Here is a 20,740-nt window from a genome sequence, read left to right as displayed (position 1 = left end):
AGGCATTATTGGATGGGGTTAGGGCCCACAGGGAGGTCCTCTTCCCTAGGTCAGGGAGGAAGAGGCCTCCCACTGAGACCAATGCTGCATGGATGCAGGTGTCAGCAGATGCCAACTTGCTGGGAGTCACCAGAGGAACCTTGGCATTACATCTCTAACTCCTTCCTTTACTCCCCCACAGTACCATCCAGAGCCCCCGTCCTCACTGTGGAGGAGGAAGAGGCTGTGCAGCCAGACTCCTCAGAGGAAGCTCCAACCTCTGAGGGTGCAGCGTCAGCAGAAGTAAGCGCACCCAGCACCAGCGCAGACACTCACACCTCAGGGGGACCTTTGGGACATAGAGTAGTGTTGTCACCTGGTGTTTCACAGCTGACAAGTGAGCCTCAGCAGATTCTGGAGACAGGGACAGCAGTGGGGAGTCCTCGTCGGAGGGCGCAGGGCTCTGCCAGCTCAGCTCAGCTGCGCTGCATCTCGACCCTCTGCCTCTGGGTCCATCCGCAAGAGAAGAGCTGATGGATCTCCATGCACAGATGCAGGAGTCTCTGGCAGGTTTTGTCTCCAGGGTCGCTGCGAGTGTGGAGCGAATGGAGGAGTCCATAGCGACCATGAGCAGAGCCTTTGTGGAGTCATTGGTGCATGAACGCAGCACCATGGAAAGGTTGGCAACCTCCATGGAGGAGATAAGTCGCCAGGGTAGGGAAAACTTGGTGAGTGCTCATAAGAGAATGACATCTCTTGAGGAGCGTTGGCCATCTGTTGAACAGAGAAACCAGATCTTCATGGAAGTCCTCCTGAGTAGGACTGCCAGTGCAGAAACGGGTCCCACTGGCCCCCTAAAGTGCAGCAAGGTGCTCTCAAGCCACTTCCAAGCGCTGGCCCCTTCTGGCTTGTGCAGCTTCAGGTGAGTGAGCAGCAGCCTGGTGCTCCTGGTAATCATCCTGCTGTTCCTGGTTCTGCTGCTGCCACCTCTGCTGTTGGAGATCCTCTAATGCCAGGAAGGGAAGGTGCCAAAGGTCTCCCATGCTTCTAGCAGATGCCTCGGTTGAGGAGGTCCTGAGTTAGGGTGGTGAGAGGGGCTTCCCAGGAGCTCACACTGAGGAAGTGTGTGAGGCTCCAACTTTCTGCAGCTGCTCCTAAGGCTTCAAATAGTTCCCCCAAGCCTTGATCAACAAGGTCCTGCAGCCTGCAAATGCTGCCTCTTTAAATATCTTCAGCCCTCAGCGACCTGCTGCAGCAAGCAAGCCAGCTGTTTTCACGCCAGCTCTCATTGGCGGGGTTCTCCGCAGGCGGGTTTCAGGTGGGGAAAGCCCCAAAGTCGCAACGGCATGGGAAAATCCACTTCAACAAGCAGATAATTGCTTGTTAGTGCTCCGACGAGCAGTCCTGCCAGTGGCGGGCGGGACTGAAGCGGGGCGCGTGAAAACGGCAGTCCGAAAGTCGGATGGGGCGGGGAATCAGGCGGGGGGGTCCCGACCCGCCTTTTCTGCGATTTTCGGACCACGGCCGCATGAAAAGCTGCCCGACAGCTGCCCGAAAATCGGGGCCTTGATCTCACCTAAGGCAATTGGCCAATCCCGTTACGCACCGAAGCCCAACTCCATTCACTCAAGTATGATAGCAAAATACTGCAGATGCTGGAAATCCAAAATAACAACAGAAAATGCTGGAAAAATTCAGCAGGCCAGGCAACATCCGTGGAGAGAGAAATAGAGTCAACGTTTCAGGTTGAACCCTTTGTCAAGGCTGGAAAAGCACAGGAAATGAAATAGATTAAAAGGCCGGGCCTACTTCATTTCCTCTATTTGACTCGGTTTCTCTCTCCACGGATGTTGCCTGGCCTACTGAGTTTTTCCAGCATTTTCTGTTGTTATTTCCATTCACTCAAGGTTGCCCGTGCTTTGGGGCACAGCCCTCAGTGTGAAAAGGCACCAGCCATTCTGCAGCAGCTGATGGCTTCCGTCCCGACAAAGGCTGGTTTACAGGGTTAACAGTCAGAGCCCAAACCGTAACTTCGGCGATGAACCGACACGTTGTACCTCGATCACCGTATGGATGAGAGGACAGTTAAAATCTGATCCAGACAATGTGCGTTTACTTACTCATCAGCGTTCTACGGGGTCTTCGGTTAATATTGTCACTTTGCAAAATAATATTATGTTGATATTTGATTTGTTGATGCTTGATTGGCAGACTCCTCACGCATGATGAATCCAATGCTGCGTATCTGCTAAAGGATCCATGGCAAAGCGGATTAAAGGTGGATTTGCTGTTGCAGCCTCAAATGGTTTCATCTGCAGGGCTTCAAATCTTTTTAACTGATTTTAAAATTCAGACACATAGACTAGAATCAGAGAATCATAGAAATTTACAGCACAGAAGGAGGCCATTTCAGGCCCATCGTGTCCGCGCCAGCCGACAAAGAGCTATCCAGCCTAATCCCACTTTCCAGCTCTTGGTCCGTAGCCCTGTAGGTTACGGCACTTCCAGTGCACATCCAAGCACTTTTTAAACATTGTGGGGATTTCTGCCTCTACCACCCTTTCAGGCAGTGAGTTCCAGACCCCCACCACCCTCTGGGTGAAGAAATTTCCCCTCAAATCCCCTCTAAACTTCCACCAATTACTTTAAATCTATGCCCCCTGGTTGTTGACCCCTCTGCTAAGGGAAATAGGTCCTTCCTATCCACTCTAACTAGGCCCCTCATAATTTTATACACCTCAATTAAGTCTCCCCTCAGCCTCCTCTGTTCCAAAGAAAACAAACCCAGCCTATCCAATCTTTCCTCGTAGCTAAAATTTTCCAGTCCAGGCAACATCCTCGTAAATCTCCTCTGCATCCTCTCTATTGCAATCACATCTTTCCTGTAATGTGGTGACCAGAACTGCACGCAGTACTCTAGCTGAGGCCTAACTAGTGTTTTATACAGTTGAAGCATAACCCCCCTGCTCTTGTATTCTATACCTCGGCTAATAAAAGCAAGTATTCCGTATGCCTTCTTAACCACCTTATCTATCTGTCCTCTACCTTCAGGGATCTGTGGACATGCACTCCAAGGTCCCTTTGTTCCTCTACACTACTCAGTGTCCTACCATTTAATGTGTATTCCCTTGCCTTGTTAGCCCTCCCCAAATGCATATCTTTCAACAACACATATCTGAAGCAAATTAACTCTGGGACTTATCTAATTTGACATCCCTTGTGCTCTCTACATCACCTGCCCTTGCAAGATTACAAGATTCATCATTATTGTAAACTTTCTTCTGCCCTTATTTTTATTTGTTGATTTAAAAAAAAACTCTGTCTACTTGCTTTGTTATTTCCTAGTATGGGTCTGCTGAGACTTCAGTCTGCCTGGGCCAGCCGTTTAAAAAAAAGATTTTGAACCCATTCACATAATATTGAAAAAAAGGCTTGCATTTATATAGCGCCTTTCACAACCTCAGGACGTCCCAGAGCGCTTTACAGCCAATGAACTACTTTTTTTGAAGTGTAGTCACTGTTGTAATGTTGGAAACACAGCAGCCAATTGCGCACAGCAAGCTCCCACAAACAGCAATGTGATAATGAACAGATAATCTGTTTTAGTGATGCTGATTGAGTGATAAATATTGGCCCCAGGACATAAATACTAACATAACCGTATTAGAGCTGTACAAAATCAAATTGATAAAAGTCGCTTTGTTAGTGTAATTTCAACTCGGTGCAATTAAAACAATCATCTGGGATCCAAAAAAGACAAATTGGAAAATGTTGTTAATGGAGAGACTAGAAACTGTGGCGGAGCGAAGAAATGTAGGTACCCCTGTACACAAATCACTAAAAGCGAGTGCGCAGGTACAAAAAGTAATCAAAAACATTAACAGAATGTTGGCCTTTATCTCAAGGGGGGGGGGCGGGCTGGAATACAGAGGACTTTATGGGCTAGATTTTCGGGGAGCCGTCAGGCGGGCTTTCAGGCGTGTGGGGGGGGGGGGGAATCCCGACTTTGGGGGTCCTGACACCATCCCGCCCAAAACCCCACCCCACGTAAGTTTCTGGGGCGGCGGGTACCTGCCCCGCACTGGGACCCGCCGAAGCCAGGCGGGAAGGGATTAGTGCCAATTAACTGCCTGTTAACAGGTAGTTAACCGGCAGTTTTTAGCCTAATCCCTATTTTGAGGGGTGTCGTGTGGGTTTCCCGACGGCTCCAAACCACGCCAGGTTAGAGCAGCGGGACATCGGGTTGAAGGAGTTGGAGGGGTCGCGATGTCGGCGCTCAGGTGAGTGATGGGTGCATGAGTGTAAAGGTAAGTGTGTTTGGTGTGTCTAAAGTGTGTAAAGAACTTTTACTTACCTTTACTTACCTTAACAGCCTTTCTTCCTGTAGCTGTCAGGAGCGCAGCACTCAGCCGGAACTGAAAGCTGAACGGATACGATCCGTCAAAAGTGACAGCCTTCAGCTTTTAGTGCTGCTGAGATTTCTAAATGAGTCTGCGCAGAAGGACTCATCTTAGAAATCAGACTGTCAGTGTTTGACAGCTTCAAACAGCTGTGAAACACTGATATTTCACCTGTCAGAAATCTTGACAGATGAAATTTCAGTCTGTGATGTCACCTGTTGCCGGGTGGCCCTTAATTGGCCTGCTGAGCCCACTGGGCGGGCTCAACAAGGTCAATCAAGGGAAAATCGCGCGGATAGGCCGGACGTCGAAGTAGGCGGGTCAGAAACCCAAAAGGGGAAGTCCCGCCTTCTTCCCGACAAGTTCGACAAAATCGACCCCTACGTTTCAGTTGTATAGGAGCCTTGGTCAGACCCCATCTGGAGTACGGTGGTCAGTTTTTGCCACTACACCTCAGGAAGGATATTATTAGCCTTGGAGGGGAGTGCAGCGCAGATTCACCAGAATGACACCGGGGCTTAAAGGGTTGAGTTCTGAGGACAGGTTGCATAAACCTGGCTTGTGTTCCCTTGAGTTTAGAAGGTTGAGGGGTGATCTGATCGAGGTCTTTAAAATGATGAAAGGATTCAATAGGGCAGATAAAGAGAAGCTATTTCTTCTGGTGTGAGGATCAAGAACAAAAGAGCCCAAAAATCTGACAATTGGAGCTCGGCCATTGAGGGGTGAAATCAGGAAGCACAAGGGTCGTGGAAATCTGCAGCTCTCTCCCCCAAAAGGCTGTGGATGCTCGGGCTCAATTTAAATGTTCAAGACCAAGATCAACAGATTTTATTAGGTGAGGGTATCAAGGGATATGGATCAAAGGCAGGTAGATGGAGTTGAGGTGCAGATCTGCCATGATCTGATTGAATGGCAGAACAGGTTCGAGACTGGCCTGCTCCTGTTCCGATGTTCTATTTAAATATATACGCACAACAAAACATTTCAAATACTTGACTTCTGCTTAATTATTCCTCCAATCTTTCAGCTTCCCCAGTACCCCTTTCTGTTATTGTTAGTTTGAATTTGCTTTTTTGAATAACAATCTCATCAACCTTACTCTATACTGTACTTTTTTTGGCAGGTCACTTGCCTTTTTTCCTAAGCCTTCTAGATACCATTCCTTACTCCGGAATTGGTAGGCAATAGATGCAACTATGTCAATAATGAGGTCCACTTTGGTGCGCACTGGGACACTCCCAGTGAGGAGTGCCTCTCGCAGGGAATGCTGGTTTGGAGATCCCAGGATTGCAGTGATTGATTTTTCCTGTCAGACTGGGTGTGTTACCAATGATCCAGCACTCTCGTTCACAGTATTTCCAGCCCAATCTCTCGTGGCTGAAGTAACATGCCTGTCATTAATAATTGGGGGGGTTTTCTTGCGATTCGCAACAATCGTGAAAGGGACAAATGTTGCGTTCCATTTGACTGGTGCGGATTTGAACCTAGCTTCCAGGAATGGAATCCCTGGATTGTAGCGCATGTAGTCGACTCTTGTGACGTTTGTACCGGTGATCCTATATTACTGGTGTGTACTGACCTGTAACTGAAGTAGCCCGTGCACATAGACGGTGAATATTTTACTGTTGCTCTCCAGTCCAACTATAACTTCAAGGGAGCTGAAGTGAAACAAAAGGTAAAAGGTCACCTCATTATGCTATTAAAAGTAAATGAAAATAGAATGAAGCAATCAGTAGGCTTGCAATTATAATACCAATTGGCTTAAAAAAATAAACAAATGTATTGTTACTGGAGTCTTGTTTGAGGATAAAATATTTCCCACATGTGAGGAAATCTAAATAATGGAGGGAAATCTGGGAAGGGAGTAATATAATGGGAATAAAAGTAAGGATTGCGAGAGGAAAAAAAGAGGGAAAGCGACTGTGTAAACTAACTTCACTGTTCAATTATTATCCCTAGTACTTAATACAAAATGGCAGTGTTTACAGACACAGGAAAGGTCAGATTCCTGTATAATTATATGTTAAACTTTGGATATTCAGCATAAAAAAGATAAAAGATCAATTCACATTTATAATCGGCACGGCTGGCTTCAGGATTGCTCCTTATAAAATACAAAAACTAGAGCCAGGTGTTTTATATGATTGTCCTATAGGTAAGTGTGACAAAAAAAATAAGCATTTTTGTCTATGATCGATTATTTTGCATTCTTTCTTGTTGGTCACAGCACGCACAGGGCTAAAATGTTACTGCTAGCTATTTCTGAAGGCGGCAAAATAATAGACATCCCAGATTGGCTAACATGCGGAGGTTGACTGCTGCTATTGTAGCACTTGGATGGAGGCCCATCTAACAGGTCATTCAAAGTGTTAGGAACAGAGCCATGAATTGAAACTATGCAAGTCCATAAAAGCATCTTGTGGGGCTGCCTACAGCTCCTCTTTGTTTGGCTGCTGTATTTTTGGGGGGCAAAAACCATTTTGTGAATGGCTGATTATCAAACGTACTTCAGAGAAATACAAGTTTTCGATTCCTTTTGCTCTGGGACATCTCAGAAGAAAGTTGGAGCTATATCTTGGCTACATTGCTACCAAACAGCAGGCAGACATGGAGTCATCAAAGGGCACATCAGCAAGTCAGAGGGCTCTGTGGAAGCGCATAGCCATGTAAGACGTAACTAACAGTGTTTCAAGGGTCAGATTAATGTTGAGGGTTAGTGCGGGAGAAATGACTTTGTTGCTTCTGACAATTTGAGAGCAGTGAAGTTTGCAATTATTATAAATACATCTGCATGTATTTAGTTCTGTTCATTTCCTGGTTAATGTTCAATAAATTTGTCTCGTGTTTCATAGAGTGAGCTGCACACCAATAGAATGTAGAATCTTCTGCCTACTGAGGATGAGGAGATCACGTGACAGATTCCAGTCAGCTGTCAGTACACAAAGAGAAGTAAATGAGGGCAAGGCTGCCAGTCAAAGAGTGCGTGGCATAGGATAGATCATTTATTTCATGGTGCGCAAAATGGCTGCTGCGTTTCCCTACATTACAACAGCGACTACACTTCCAAAGTACTTAGTTGGCTGTGAAGTGCTTTGGGATGTCCTGAGGTCATGAACGATGCTATACGAATGCAAGTTCTTTCTTCATCTTTCTTTAAAAGCACCAGACAGAGCTGGCAGAATTTGAGGGATGAGTTAACAGGAGAGAGGTAGCTTACACAAATTGTTAGTTTTTTTTTTATTGAACATGATAGTGTGGGTATAGCATCAAGCCTGTCTTTCCTAGCCACTTTGGAAGGGCAGGAGGAACAGAAGGAGACACAGCCGGCTTTAAATAAATTTAAAATGGAGATAGACAGTTTCCTAGCTGATAAGGGAATTAGGGGTTACAGGGAGCGGGCAGGGAAGTGGACGGGAGTCTAGGTTCAGATCAGCCATGATCCTATTGAATGGCGGAGCAGGCCCGAGGGGCCGTATGGCCTACTCCTGCTCCTACTTCTTATGTTCTTATGTTCTTTGACATTCCATTACACTCTACATAATAATCTGAAAAGTCTGATCAGTGAATTACTTTGAAGTGCTTGTTCTGAAGGCAAACTAAGCAGCCATTTTGAAGATAACATGATGCCATAAAAAGCAATGATCAGTTTCTGGTGGTGATGGTCGAGGGAGGAATGTTGGCTAGAACACTCGCTGCTGAGCTTCAGATACTGCCACGGGAGTTTTACTGTTCAACAAAACAGCTAAGTTTAACATCTCAGCCAAAACACGGCTCGTCTAGTAATATAGCACTCCCTCACTACTCCGGGGCATCAGCCTAGATTATTAACTAAAGGCTTGGGCCGGAGTTTTCTCAAGGTAGGCAGTTTGCGGGCAGTGGGCCTCTGAGGTGGGCCGTAGGCCCTGCCGGCTTTAACAGCAGGGCCTGATTTGGATGTGAGGCCTCGGATTCCCGCCTGCAGCCAGCCAGATTGAGAGGCTGCCTGGGCTGCAGGTGGGTAGACTTGTAGATGTGGAGAAGGAGCGAGGGGTCGGTCCGGGGGAGGGGGGTTGGGGATCGGCTGGGCTCAGTCTGGGATCGGCTGGCTCAGTCTGGGCTCGGCTGGCTCAGTCTGGGATCACGGAAGGGGAGGATCAGGGTTGAGGGGTCGGGGATCGGCAAGTGGGGTCGGGGATCGGCGAGGGGGGTGGGGGGAACAGAGGATGGGGGCGGGGGGAACAGAGGATGGGGGCCCCGGCCACCGGATGATTGTGTCTGGCTTCAACATCATCGGTGGGGTGAGGGGGAGGCCTCATGGTGGGGATCGGAGGCCTCGTGGGGGGGTCTCCGATCGTGGGGGGTGGGTATGGTCGGGGTCCTGGATCCAGGAGGTAGGTACTGTGGTAAACCACTGTTTGTATTCCTGTTTGTCCTGTTTGTATTCCACTGTGTACATGCCTGAACATGCCTCGGCTGACTCCTCCCACAGGTCCTAGTATAAAGGTGACTGCTCCCCAGCCCTTAGTATCATGGACCGGTCGACCACGCGAGGCAGACCTCCATTCTGTTGTTAATAAAAGCCTTTGGTTACTCTTCTAACTCTCAGTCTTTTATGAGTAATTGATAGCGCATCAATTTTATTAACAACATTTTTATAATGGAGAAGATCCTCACACCAGCATGCCTGGACTTAGATCATCGGGAGGCGGACTCATCCACCAAGTTTACTCACTGGCTTAAGTGTTTCGATAAATTCCTGACCGCCTCCGAAGCAATCAAATCGGACGAGGACAAACTGGATGTCCTGACCTCCAAAGTGAACCACCGAGTGTACTCGGTCATCCAAGACGCGACCTCGTACGCGGACGCTATCAAGCTCCTCAAGGACCAGTACACGCGCCCAGTGAACGAAGTGTACGCCAGGCACCTCCTGGGGAGTCGTAAACAACAACCTGGGGAATCGACCGTGGAATACCTTCAGGCACTGTCTGTGCTTGGCCGGGCCTGTGGTTGTAAGGATGTAAAGGCCGCCGTGTACACAGAGGAACTTATCCGGGACGCTTTTGTAGCGGGCCACAGATCCAATTACACCCGACAGCGACTGTTGGAGCAGAGTAACCTCGACCTCAACAAGGCCTCTGAACTCGCACTATCGTTGGATGCAGCCAACCAGGGCATGGATGCCTACTCCTCTGCACCGTGGACGCCGCGGGGAATGACAGCCTGGGACACGGTAGGACCGCCTCATAGCGCCGTGCCACCCCAGCCACACCCCAACAACGGCCCAACTACCGCAGCAGTGTCCCAAGGCCAGACAGCAGTGCCCCAAGGCCAGAAATGCTACTTCTGTGGCCAGGCAAAACACCCCAGAGCGCGCTGCCCGGCGAAAAACGCGATCTGCTCGGGCTGCGGGAAGAAGGGACACTACGCTAGCGTCTGCAGGGCCAAAGCCACCCCGAACCCCAGCAGCGCCGCGTGTGGGCCATGCGGGCCGCCATCTTGGACCTCCCCGGCCATGTGCGAATCACCGGTACAGCAGCCATTTTGGACGCCTCCAGCCACATGGGGATCATGGACGCCGCCATCTTGGACGACAGCCGGGACGCAGCAGGCCCCCGACACCGCCTCATCTGATACCCGCAGCGACACACCGACCCCTACGCTGGCATCCGTTACACTGGACCAAGCGAGACCGCACCAACTGGCCAGTTCCACAATGGACATTAAGGTAAATGGTCACGATACAATCTGCCTTTTTGACTCTGGGAGCACGGAGAGCTTCATCCACCCCGACACGGTGCGGCGTTGCTCTCTCCCAGTCCTGCCTGCGCAACAGCGGATTTCTATGGCCTCCGAGTCCCAGTCGGCGGACATCGGCGGCTACTGCGTGGTGACACTCGTAGTAGACGGGACCGTGTACGATCATTTTAAACTTCTGGTCCTGCCTGACCTCTGCGCTGCCGTCCTGCTGGGGTTAGATTTTCAGTGCCACCTTAAAAGTGTTACGATGGCGTACGGTGGACCCCTACCCCCACTCACAGTCCGCAGCCAGCAGCTTCCAAACTGCCCGCCGCGCACCAGGTGCAACCTCTCCACACTCAGAGTCACCCCCCCACCACTGTTTGCTAACCTCACCCCCGACTGTAAGCCCATCGCCACAAAGAGCAGGCGATACAGTGCCGGGGACAGGGTTTTCATTAAAACCGAAGTGGAGCGGCTCCTGAAAGAAGGGATTATTGAGGGCAGCACCAGCCCCTGGCGAGCCCAGGTTGTGGTTGTTAAGACCGGCGAGAAGCAGCGCCTGGTCATCGACTACAGCCAGACAATAAATCGCTACACCCTGCTGGACGCCTACCCACTCCCCCGTATAGCTGATATGGTCAACCAGATCGCGCAGTACCGCGTCTTCTCGACCATTGACCTGAAATCAGCGTACCACCAGCTCCCCATCTGCCCTGAGGACCGCCAGTACACTGCCTTTGAGGCAAACGGCCGCCTCTATCACTTCCTTAGGGTTCCCTTTGGCGTCACCAATGGGGTCTCCGTCTTCCAAAAGGAGATGGACCGGATGGTAGATCAAAATGCGTTGCAGGCCACTTTCCCATATCTGGACAATGTGACCATCTGCGGCCATGACTTGCAGGACCATGACGCAAACCTCGAAAAATTCCTCCGCACCGCCCAACTCCTAAACCTGACATATAACAAGGAGAAGTGCATATTCCGCACAAACCGCCTCGCCATCCTTGGCTGTGTTGTGGAACACGGAGTCATCGGCCCCGACCCCGACCGGATGCGTCCCCTTATGGAACTTCCACTGCCCCACTGCCTCAAGGCCCTGAAGAGGTGCCTAGGGTTTTTCTCCTATTACGCCCAGTGGGTCCCCTACTATGCGGACAAGGCCCGTCCGCTGATCAAGTCCACCTCTTTTCCCTTGACGGCAGAGGCCCGCTTAGCCTTCCACCGTATCAAGGAGGACATTGCCAAAGCCACCATGCATGCTGGACGAATCCATCCCCTTCCAGGTGGAAAGCGACGCGTCTGACTTTGCCCTGGCCGCTACCCTCAATCAGGCGGGGAGACCCGTGGCCTTCTTTTCACGAACCCTCCAAGGCCCGGAGACCAGACACTCCGCTGTTGAGAAGGAGGCCCAGGCGATTGTGGAGGCTGTGCGTCATTGGAGGCACTACCTGGCCGGAAAACGATTTACCCTGCTCACTGACCAGCGTTCAGTTGCTTTTATGTTTAACAACAAGCAGAGGGGCAAAATCAAAAATGACAAGATCTTGAGGTGGAGAATCGAACTTTCCACCTACAACTACGAGATCTTGTACCGGCCCGGGAAGCTAAATGAACCCCCGGATGCGCTATCGCGTGGCACCTGCGCCAGCGCGCAGATCGATAGACTGCAGGCCCTCCACAATGACCTCTGCCACCCGGGGGTCACCAGGTTCTTCCACTTCATCAAGGCCCGCAACCTGCCTTACTCTATTGAGGAGGTCAGGACCATGACCAGGAACTGCCAAGTCTGCGCTGAGTGCAAACCGCACTTTTATAGACCAGACAGGGCCCACCTGATAAAAGCCACTCGCCCCTTCGAGCGCCTGAGCGTCGATTTTAAAGGGCCTCTCCCCTCCTCCGACCGCAATGTGTACTTCCTCAATATTATTGATGAGTACTCCCGTTTCCCGTTCGCCTTCCCCTGCCCGGACATGACCAGTGCCACGGTCATTAAATGTCTGAACAACCTCTTCACCCTGTTCGGCTTCCCCAGCTATATCCATAGCGACCGGGGCTCATCGTTTATGAGCGACGAACTCCGTCAGTACCTGCTAACTAGGGGTATTGCCACAAGCAGGACCACCAGTTACAACCCCCGGGGGAACGGACAGGTGGAAAGAGAAAATGCGACAGTTTGGAAGGCCGTCCTGCTAGCCTTAAAGTCTAGGGGCCTTCCAACCTCCCGCTGGCAGGATGTGCTCCCCGATGCGCTCCACTCTATTCGGTCACTGCTCTGCACTGCCACTAACGCCACCCCTCATGAGAAAATGTTTGTCTTCCCAAGGAAGTCCACATCGGGGACATCGCTACCCGCCATGGCTGACGTCCCCAGGGCCGGTCCTACTGAGAAGACACGTGAGGACCCATAAAACGGACCCCCTGGTCGAGAGGGTCGACCTCCTCCACGCCAACCCCCAGTATGCTTACATCGCATACCCGGACGGGCGGGAGGACACAGTCTCCATAAGAGACCTTGCACCCTCGGGGGCCGCAGTAACCCACTACCCACTACCACCCCCCCCCACGATCCGATATCCAGCCCCAGCAGACGGCAGGCCTGGGCCCCGCGACCCGCTCGACATCTACGAGGACGACACGCCTGTGCCACAGCCTACGCTGGACTCGACGCCGGAAACTTCACTACCCCTGCCGTCGCCACGCAGATCACAGTGGCAGACAAGACCTCCGGAGAGACTCCAATACACTAACTTTTAATACACTTCACCCCGCCGGACTCAATTTTAAACAAGGGGTGAATGTGGTAAACCACTGTTTGTATTCCTGTTTGTCCTGTTTGTATTCCACTGTGTACATGCCTGGACATGCCTCGGCTGACTCCTCCCACAGGTCCTAGTATAAAGGTGACTGCTCCCCAGCCCTTAGTATCATGGACCGGTCGACCACGCGAGGCAGACCTCCATTCTGTTGTTAATAAAAGCCTTTGGTTACTCTTCTAACTCTCAGTCTTTTATGAGTAATTGATAGCGCATCAGGTACAAAGCCACTTTTTTAAAAAATTTGTTTTATGGGATGTGGGCGTCATTGGCAATGCCAGCATTTATTGCCCATCCCTAGTTGCCCTTGAGAAGATGGTGGTGAGCCGCCTTCTTGAACCGCTGCAGTCCGTGTGGTGAAGGTACTCCCACAGTGCTGTTAGGTAGGGAGTTCCAGGATTTTGACCCAGCGACGATGAAGAATCGGCGACATACTAAGTCAGGATGGTGTGTGACTTGGAGGGGAACTTGGAAGTGCTGGTGTTCCCATGTGCCTGCTGCCCTTGTCCTTCTAGGTGGAAGAGGTCGTAGGTTTGGGAGGTGCTGTCGAAGAAGCCTTGGCGAGTTGCTGCAGATGGTACACACTGCAGCCACGGTACACCAGTGGTGAAGGGAGTGAATGTTTAAGGTGGTGGATGGGGTGCCAATCAAGCCGGCTGCTTTGTCTTGGATGGTGTCGAGCTTGAGTGTTGTTGGAGCTGCACTCATCCAGGCAAGTGGAGAGTATTCCATCACACTCCTTACTTGTGCCTTGTAGATGGTGGAAAGGCTTTGGGGAGTCAGGAGGTGAGACACTCGCCGCAGAATACCTAGCCTCTGTCCTGCTCTTGTTGCCATAGTATTTATGTGGCTGGTCCAGTTAAGTTTCTGGTTAATGGTGACCCCCAGGATGTTGATAGTGGGGGATTCAGCGATGGTAATGCCATTGAATGTCAAGGGGAGGTGGTTAGACTCTCGCTTGTTGGAGATAGTCATTGCCTGGCACTTCTGTGGCGCGAATGTTACCTGCCACTTATCAGCCCAAGCCTGAACGTCGTCGAGGTCTTGTTGCATGCGGGAATGGACTGCTTCATTATCTGTGGAGTTGTGCATGGCGCTGAACACTGTGCAGTCATCAGCGAACACCCCCATTTCTGACCTTATGTTGGAGGGAAGGTCATTGATGAAGCAGCTGAAGATGGTTGGGCCTAGGACACTGCCCTGAGGAACTCCTGCCGCGATGTCCTGGGGCTGTGATGATTGACTTTCAACCACCACAATCATCTTCCTTTGTGCTAGGTATGACTCCAGCCAGTGGAGAGATTTTCCCCCGATTACCATTTACTTCAATTTTACTAGGGCTCCTTGATGTCAGACTCGGTCAAATGCTGCCTTGATGTCGAGGGCAGTCAATCTCACCTCACCTCTGGAATTCAGCTCTTTTGTCCATGTTTGGACCAAGGCTGTAATGAGGTCGGGAGCTGAGTGGTCTTGGTGGAACCCAAACTGGGCATCAGTGAGCAGGTTATTGGTGAGTAAGTGCTGCTTGATAGCACTGTCGATGACACCTTCCATCACTTTGCTGATGATTGAGAGTAGACTGATGGGGCGGTAATTGGCCGGGTTGGATTTGCCCTGCTTTTTGTGGACAGGACATACCTGGGTAGTTTTCCACATTGTCGGATAGATGCCAGTGTTGTAGCTGTACTGGAACAGCTTGGCTAGAGGCGCGGCTAGTTCTGGAGCACAAGTCTTCAGTACGACAGCCGGGATGTTGTCAGGGCCCACAGCCTTTGCTGCGCGGCCGTTTCTTGATATCATGTGGAGTGAATCAAATTGGCTGAAGACTGGCTTCTGTGGTGGTGGGAACCTCGGGAGGAGGCTGGTATGGATCATCCACTCGGCACTTCTGGCTGAAGTTTACCTCCTGGATGCAGCAGTCCCTGCCTCTGTTTAACTGTCGGGATTCACGAATTGTGTGAAACCTGTCCACATGCTGTTAAATTCAAAATGGAGGTTAAAAAAGAGGCTTCCAGCCTCATTATTATATTTAACTGGAAGTGGGCGGGTTGGAGATGGGATCAAGTCGGGAATCTGTTTTTAACTATTTAATTTCCCCCATGTTCCAAACCCACCCACTTGTTTAGCGGAAAATTCCGGCCTTGTAGTGGGCTCAAACTCACAATCAGCTGGTTCCGAGGTGGGAAGGCTACTGACTGAGATAGTTGATGGGAAACCACAATAAATAAGTTGGTTGCTTCCTATAACAAAAATGAAGGGTTTTTTGGTCTAATTTTGGCTTGGTGGCTGTACCTTTAAATCCAGTCACAATGCACAAGGATGTTGAAAGCTAGCTGCAGTCAGACTGTCATACCATGGTTAACACAATACAAATGGTTCAAGTTTTGTTCGGCTGTCTGAACAGCAGGGAGAAGCCTCGCTACTTTTGAACAAACACTGAGGCCGCGATTTCACCAGTCGTGGCGGGTTCGGTGTGGCCGGGGCAGACAGCGGTCTCAAACTCCGCACCCGTCTTCATCCCGCCTCCTCCAAGTGCTTGTGCCCTGATTGTGCTTGTTAAGCCCGCCGTGCGAGGTTCCCGGCCAATTAAAAGGAAGTGGGTCTGATGACGTCATCTGATGATGCGTCATCAGCCGGTTTCCTTAAAGGGACCATGTCCACATTCATTTTGACATTGAGGTGCTGCAAACACTGGCAAGCACTGCACAGAGGTGCATGGCTGTACCCAGGCTCTCCTATTACTCCCTCCATATGCTTATGGAGAAAGTCACAGCACACAGGGAGGTTCTCTTCCCTTCCAATGGGTGGAAGAGACCTCCCTAGCAGATCAACGCAGCCGGGTTGCACATTGCACAGGAGGACACAAGCAGGGATGTCGTCAGGAGGACCAGGCTGCAGTGGCGCAAACCTTTCAATGATCTCAATAGATCACGAAACGTTACTGCAAAGCCACACTCAACCTCATCCTCCTGTGCCACTCATCACATCCCCATCACTCTGCCTTCCCTACCCTACTCCTGCATATCCTTCCTCACACCAACTTACCTTGCACCTCCACCCATCCCTCTCTATCTACATTATCACTTCCCCACCTCACTAGCCACCCCTCACACTCACCCTCATCCTTGTCCAATCATTCAAACTCACAACACACAAGGGTAGGCACTTGGATGCTTTAGCCAATGTTCGTGTAAAGTTTCTGTTAATGTGTTGTCAAGCATTGAAAACTTTATTTTCAGCACTTTGCCTTCTTGGACAGATTGTGTGCACCTTTGAAAGTGTCTTAGTGAGTTGTAGTGAATGGTGAGACATAATGTCCCCCGCAATGGTGGTAAGCGTGAAAGGAATGGCTTGGACATTGTAGGGATGCTTTATGGTGCTGGTATGGGGTGGTGCCAACATGTGGCAGCCAGGGTGTACAGCATCAAGTGAAGTAAATCTGGCCATGGTGAGGCCATCCCTGGCCTCCCGGGCAGCAATGTGGTCGGGTGCTGATGCCCTGTGTCCTGTGCAGCATCAGTTGATTGCGGAGAAGGTTGGTGTTGTTGTTGGTGCTGCTGGTGTGCCTGGTGCTGCTGGTGTTGGGGCTGATCGTGGTCAGATTCTTAGGACCAAGGTGAGAGAGTATAAAGGGCACCCATGTTGATGGAATAGATGGCAGGTGAAGTTGAGATGACAGAAGCAATCTGTCAATGGTGATAGAAGTTGTTCCAATGAGGTGACAGTGGATAGAGAGATTACTGCAAACACTTGCAAGCTGCATAAAGCTCAATCTGTCTTCCAAATGCAGTAAGCAACAGCTTCTAACTTTGCAAAGTGTAGACCGATGAAATGGGAGCTTTCATAGACCATTTGCAGCTGTCAGGTTATCATTCCATGCTGACACAACACCCGACCTACTTACCAGACGTGATCCCCGCACTCCGGGAAACTCATTAAAAACCTGGCAAAATGGTAAGTACATGGCAAAATCCTGCTTAACTGCCTTTTAACAAGCTTTTATCTATCTAAATTGGCTGACCCGTCGCTTGGTGTCGGGTCTGTTCAGGAATGACAGACCTGACACTTGGGAAACTGACAAGGAGGCGGGTTTACAGCCCCGACCCGGTCAATCTTTTTGATTTAGACAGTGGACCCGCCTCCAAACCCGCATTCTGAGCGCCGGCAAAATTCCAGCCAAAGTGTGTGATTTTAATGAGAAATTAATGGAACTGAGAACCGATAAATCCCCAGGACCTGATAATCTGCATCCCAGCGTACTAAAAGAGGTAGCCATGGAAACAGTGGATGCATTGGTTGTCATCTTCCAAAATTCTATAGATTATGGAACAGTTCCTGCAGATTGGAGGGTGGCAAATGTAACCCCACTATTTAAAAAAAGGAGGGAGAGAGAAAACAAGGAACTACAGACCGGTTAGCCTAACATCAGTAGTAGGGAAAATGCTAGAGTCTCTTACAAAGGATGTGATAACAGGACACTTAGAAAATATCAACGGGATTAGACAAAGTCAACATGGATTTATGAAAGGGAAATCGTGTTTGACAAACCTACCGGAGTTTTTTAAGGATGTAACTGGTAGAATAGATAAGGGAGAACCAGTGGATGTGGTGTATTTGGATTTTCAGAAGGCCTTTGATAAAGTCCCACATAAGAGGTTAGTGTGCAAAATTAAAGCACGTGGGATTGGGGGTGATATACTGGCATGGATTGAAAATTGGTTAACAGACAGGAAACAGAGAGTATGAATAAATGGGTCTTTTTTGGGGTGGCAGGCGGTGACTAGTGGGGTACCACAGGGATCAGTGCTTGGGCCCCAGCTATTCACAATATATATCAATGATTTGGATAAGGGAACCAAATGTAATATTTCCAAGTTTGCTGACAACACGAAACTAGGTGGGATTGTGGGTTGTGAGGAAGATGCAAAGAGGCTTCAAGGCGATTTAGACAAGTTGAGTGAGTGGGCAAATACATGGCAGATGCAGTATAACGTGGATTAATGTGAAGTTATCCACTTCGGTAGGAAAAACAGAAAGGTAGAGTATTATTTAAATGTGCTAGATTGGGAAATGCTGATGTACAAAGGGACCTGGGTGTCCTTGCACACCAGTCACTGAAAGCAAACATGCAGGTGCAGCAAGCAGTTAGGAAGGCAAATGGTATGTTAGCCTTCATTGCAAGAGGATTTGAGTACAGGAGCAAGGATATCTTACTACAGTTGTACAGGGCCTTGGTGAGACCACACCTGGAGTACTGTGCGCAGTTTTGGTCTCCTTACCTAAGAAAGGATATACTTGCCATAGAGGGAGTGCAGCGAAGGTTCACCAGACTGATTCCTGGGATGACAGGACTGTCGTATGAGGAGTGATTGGGTCGACTAGGCCTGTATTCACTAGAGTTTAGAAGAATGAGAGGGGATTTCATTGAAACGTATAAAAGTCTGACAGGGCTAGACAGACTGAATGCAGGGAGGATGTTTCCCCTCGCTGGGGGGTCTAGAACGAGGGGTCACAGTCTCAGGATACGGGGTAGGACATTTAGGACTGAGATGAGGAGAAATTTCTTCACTCAGAGGGTGGTGAACCTGTGGAATTCTCTACCACAGAGTGCTGTGGAGGCCAAGTCACTGAATATATTTAAGAAGGAGATAGATAGGTTTCTAGACACAAAAGGAATCAAGTGGGTATGGGGAGAGAGCGGGAATATGGTATTGAGATAGAGGATCAGCCATGATCATATTGAATGGCGGAGCAGGCTCGAAGGGCTGAATGGCCGACTCCTGCTCCTATTGTTCTATGTTTCTATGTTGGTTTGATTATGTGTACGATGGCCTGTTATTGTGGAATGTGCCAGTTACTCAAATCCAGGACATCCCAGTAACTGTTTGAGGGAATATTTAAAGAGCTGTAGCTCTTTGAATCCTGAAAGTTGGGTTCAGGGGCAGGTTGGCCATATGGCAAATCAGGAGATTTCCCGTATGGCCCGGGGAATAGTCCAACAGCGCTGTTTTTCCATCAGAATCCCATGTCCTTTCAGGGGAGCCAGTTCAGACCTGGATGGCTTGGAATTTTCGAGAGAGTAGCTTAAGCCCGAGCGAGCTCGCGTAATGGTAAGAAATCCAAGAAAGGAAACAGCCAAAGGGTAGCTTAACATTAGATGTCAACCTTTTATTGTTTATCTGTTGAGGGAGCTGGATAGAAGGAGTCTCCTGCGCAATTTATTTATGCCCTTGTTTATCTTTTGTAAAATAAATTTGCTTAATGATTTAAACTTAAAAAGAGATCAGAAGTTATGACGCTCATCAAAAGTGGGAGAGATTCAGGAATTGATGGAACGGTTCCGTATCCTGGGCATGTTACTGATAGCTTACCCTAGATATCAAAGCTGGTGAAGATGCTCTTAAAGGCAGGAGTTGAGACTCAGTTAAAAGAATGCTCTAAATCAGGGGCTCTCAACCTTTTTGCTTCCGAGGCCCCCCTCCCGTGTTATCAAAATTCCGCGGACCCCCGTAACACAAGACAAGTATTTTTTCTGTATAAAAATGAATTATGCAACTAAGCAAATAACTCAGACTGAAGACATTGAAGGAGAGAGTCACATCGGATCCCGATTATTACAGCCTTGCCGCAGGCCCAGAGCCTAGAAAGTCTCTTTCTTTCCGCCCCCCCCCCGCCTTTCCCCCCCACTCCCAAGGCCACGTGACGCGCGTGCACTCTCCATGGATGGCTCCTCCTCCCCGTCTCAAACAGCGGGGGGGGAAAACGGTCTCTTTTCAAATGCGCGAGCAGCTTCCGACCAACGCAGGGAGGCTGCGCACGAGGGGAAAGAGGCGGGTTGAAAGGAAGGCTCGCGCTACCTTGGCCCGCACAATGCTGGACTAACTCACGGATCTCCTCACCCCCCAACTCAAAATTTAATCCCCCGGAAGAGCTTATAACAGCCACTAATTTTTTTTAATTCGTTGATGGGATCTGGGCGTCGCTGGCAAGGCCAGCATTTATTGTCCATCCCTAATACCCTTGAGAAGGTGGTGGTGAGCCGCCTTCTTGAACCGCTGCAGTCCGTGTGGTGAAGGTACTCCCACAGTGTCGTTAGGGAGGGAGTTCCAGGATTTTGACCCAGCGACGATGAAGGAACGGCGATATACTTCTAATGGTGAAAAGCGGTGAGCGGTTCATGAACGTGGAAGCGAATAGGGCTGATCAAAAAACAAATTACCGAGATAAATACTGCTGTAAAAGTCAGTGACGCACAAAGGGACTTGTCTAACCCAACAAATGGTGTCCAACAGCAAGAACCTGAATTGACTGCGCCTCCACAGTCATTATATTGCTGAGACTATTCCACTCAACTCAATATACAGGGGAGACTACTGATGTTTATGCCATCTCCTCTGTACATTGATGGGACAAACCAACTGGTGGACCCCCTGAAACCTTTTGGCGGACCTCTAGAGGGCCGCGGACCCCTGGTTGAGAGCCCCTGCTCTAAAGCAGGAAAGTTGGCAAAAACCTAGAGTAACAAGAGTAGAAAAGACCCCAAATTACAAAGTAAGAAAATCTATTTATTTAATGTATACACTAATTAAATCCTCAAAATGAGCAGGTCAACCAATGCATTAAAAAGTGCACAAAGGAATTTGCTGTGGACACATTAACTAACAAGTGAAACCCCAGTGTCATAAAGGGCCATTTTAAACTCTGCCGCTATAAACTGAACTTTCCTACTTTGGTTTTTATATCCCCTTCAGCCGGTTTTCTATGTTTCAAGTCACATCACATTACTGTACAACGACGGCCTTCGGGAGAATGAGCTTCATTCATTTG

At 49.5% G+C, this 20,740-nt stretch overlaps 1 protein-coding gene across 6 annotated transcripts in view; it reads right to left on the bottom strand.

The window, feature by feature from the left end:
- c1qtnf12 (C1q and TNF related 12) overlaps positions 1-20,740 on the bottom strand; it is a 106,611-nt gene that overhangs the window by 12,279 nt on the left and 73,592 nt on the right. For 2 of the 6 annotated variants that reach the window (XR_015073526.1, XR_015073525.1), the window contains exons 8-9: positions 5,959-6,037; positions 2,100-2,227 (exon numbers count right to left, since the gene is read on the bottom strand). The exons of 3 other annotated variants lie outside the window; for them this stretch is intronic. Coding sequence is in view for 1 of the 3 variants with exons in the window: in XM_085967097.1 (XP_085823223.1) it covers positions 5,959-6,037 (79 nt within the window). In the remaining 2 variants the exon portion in view is untranslated. The remainder of the gene's footprint in view (positions 1-2,099; positions 2,228-5,958; positions 6,038-20,740) is intronic. One more of the 6 variants, XM_085967097.1, reaches the window with a different exon arrangement.

The sequence above is a fragment of the Somniosus microcephalus genome, chromosome 25 (assembly GCF_052327205.1).
Source record: "Somniosus microcephalus isolate GS21.2 chromosome 25, FLI_Smic_1.0, whole genome shotgun sequence".
Classification (NCBI taxonomy): Eukaryota; Metazoa; Chordata; class Chondrichthyes; order Squaliformes; family Somniosidae; genus Somniosus; species Somniosus microcephalus.
This window is presented reverse-complemented; position numbering and strand designations above follow the sequence as displayed.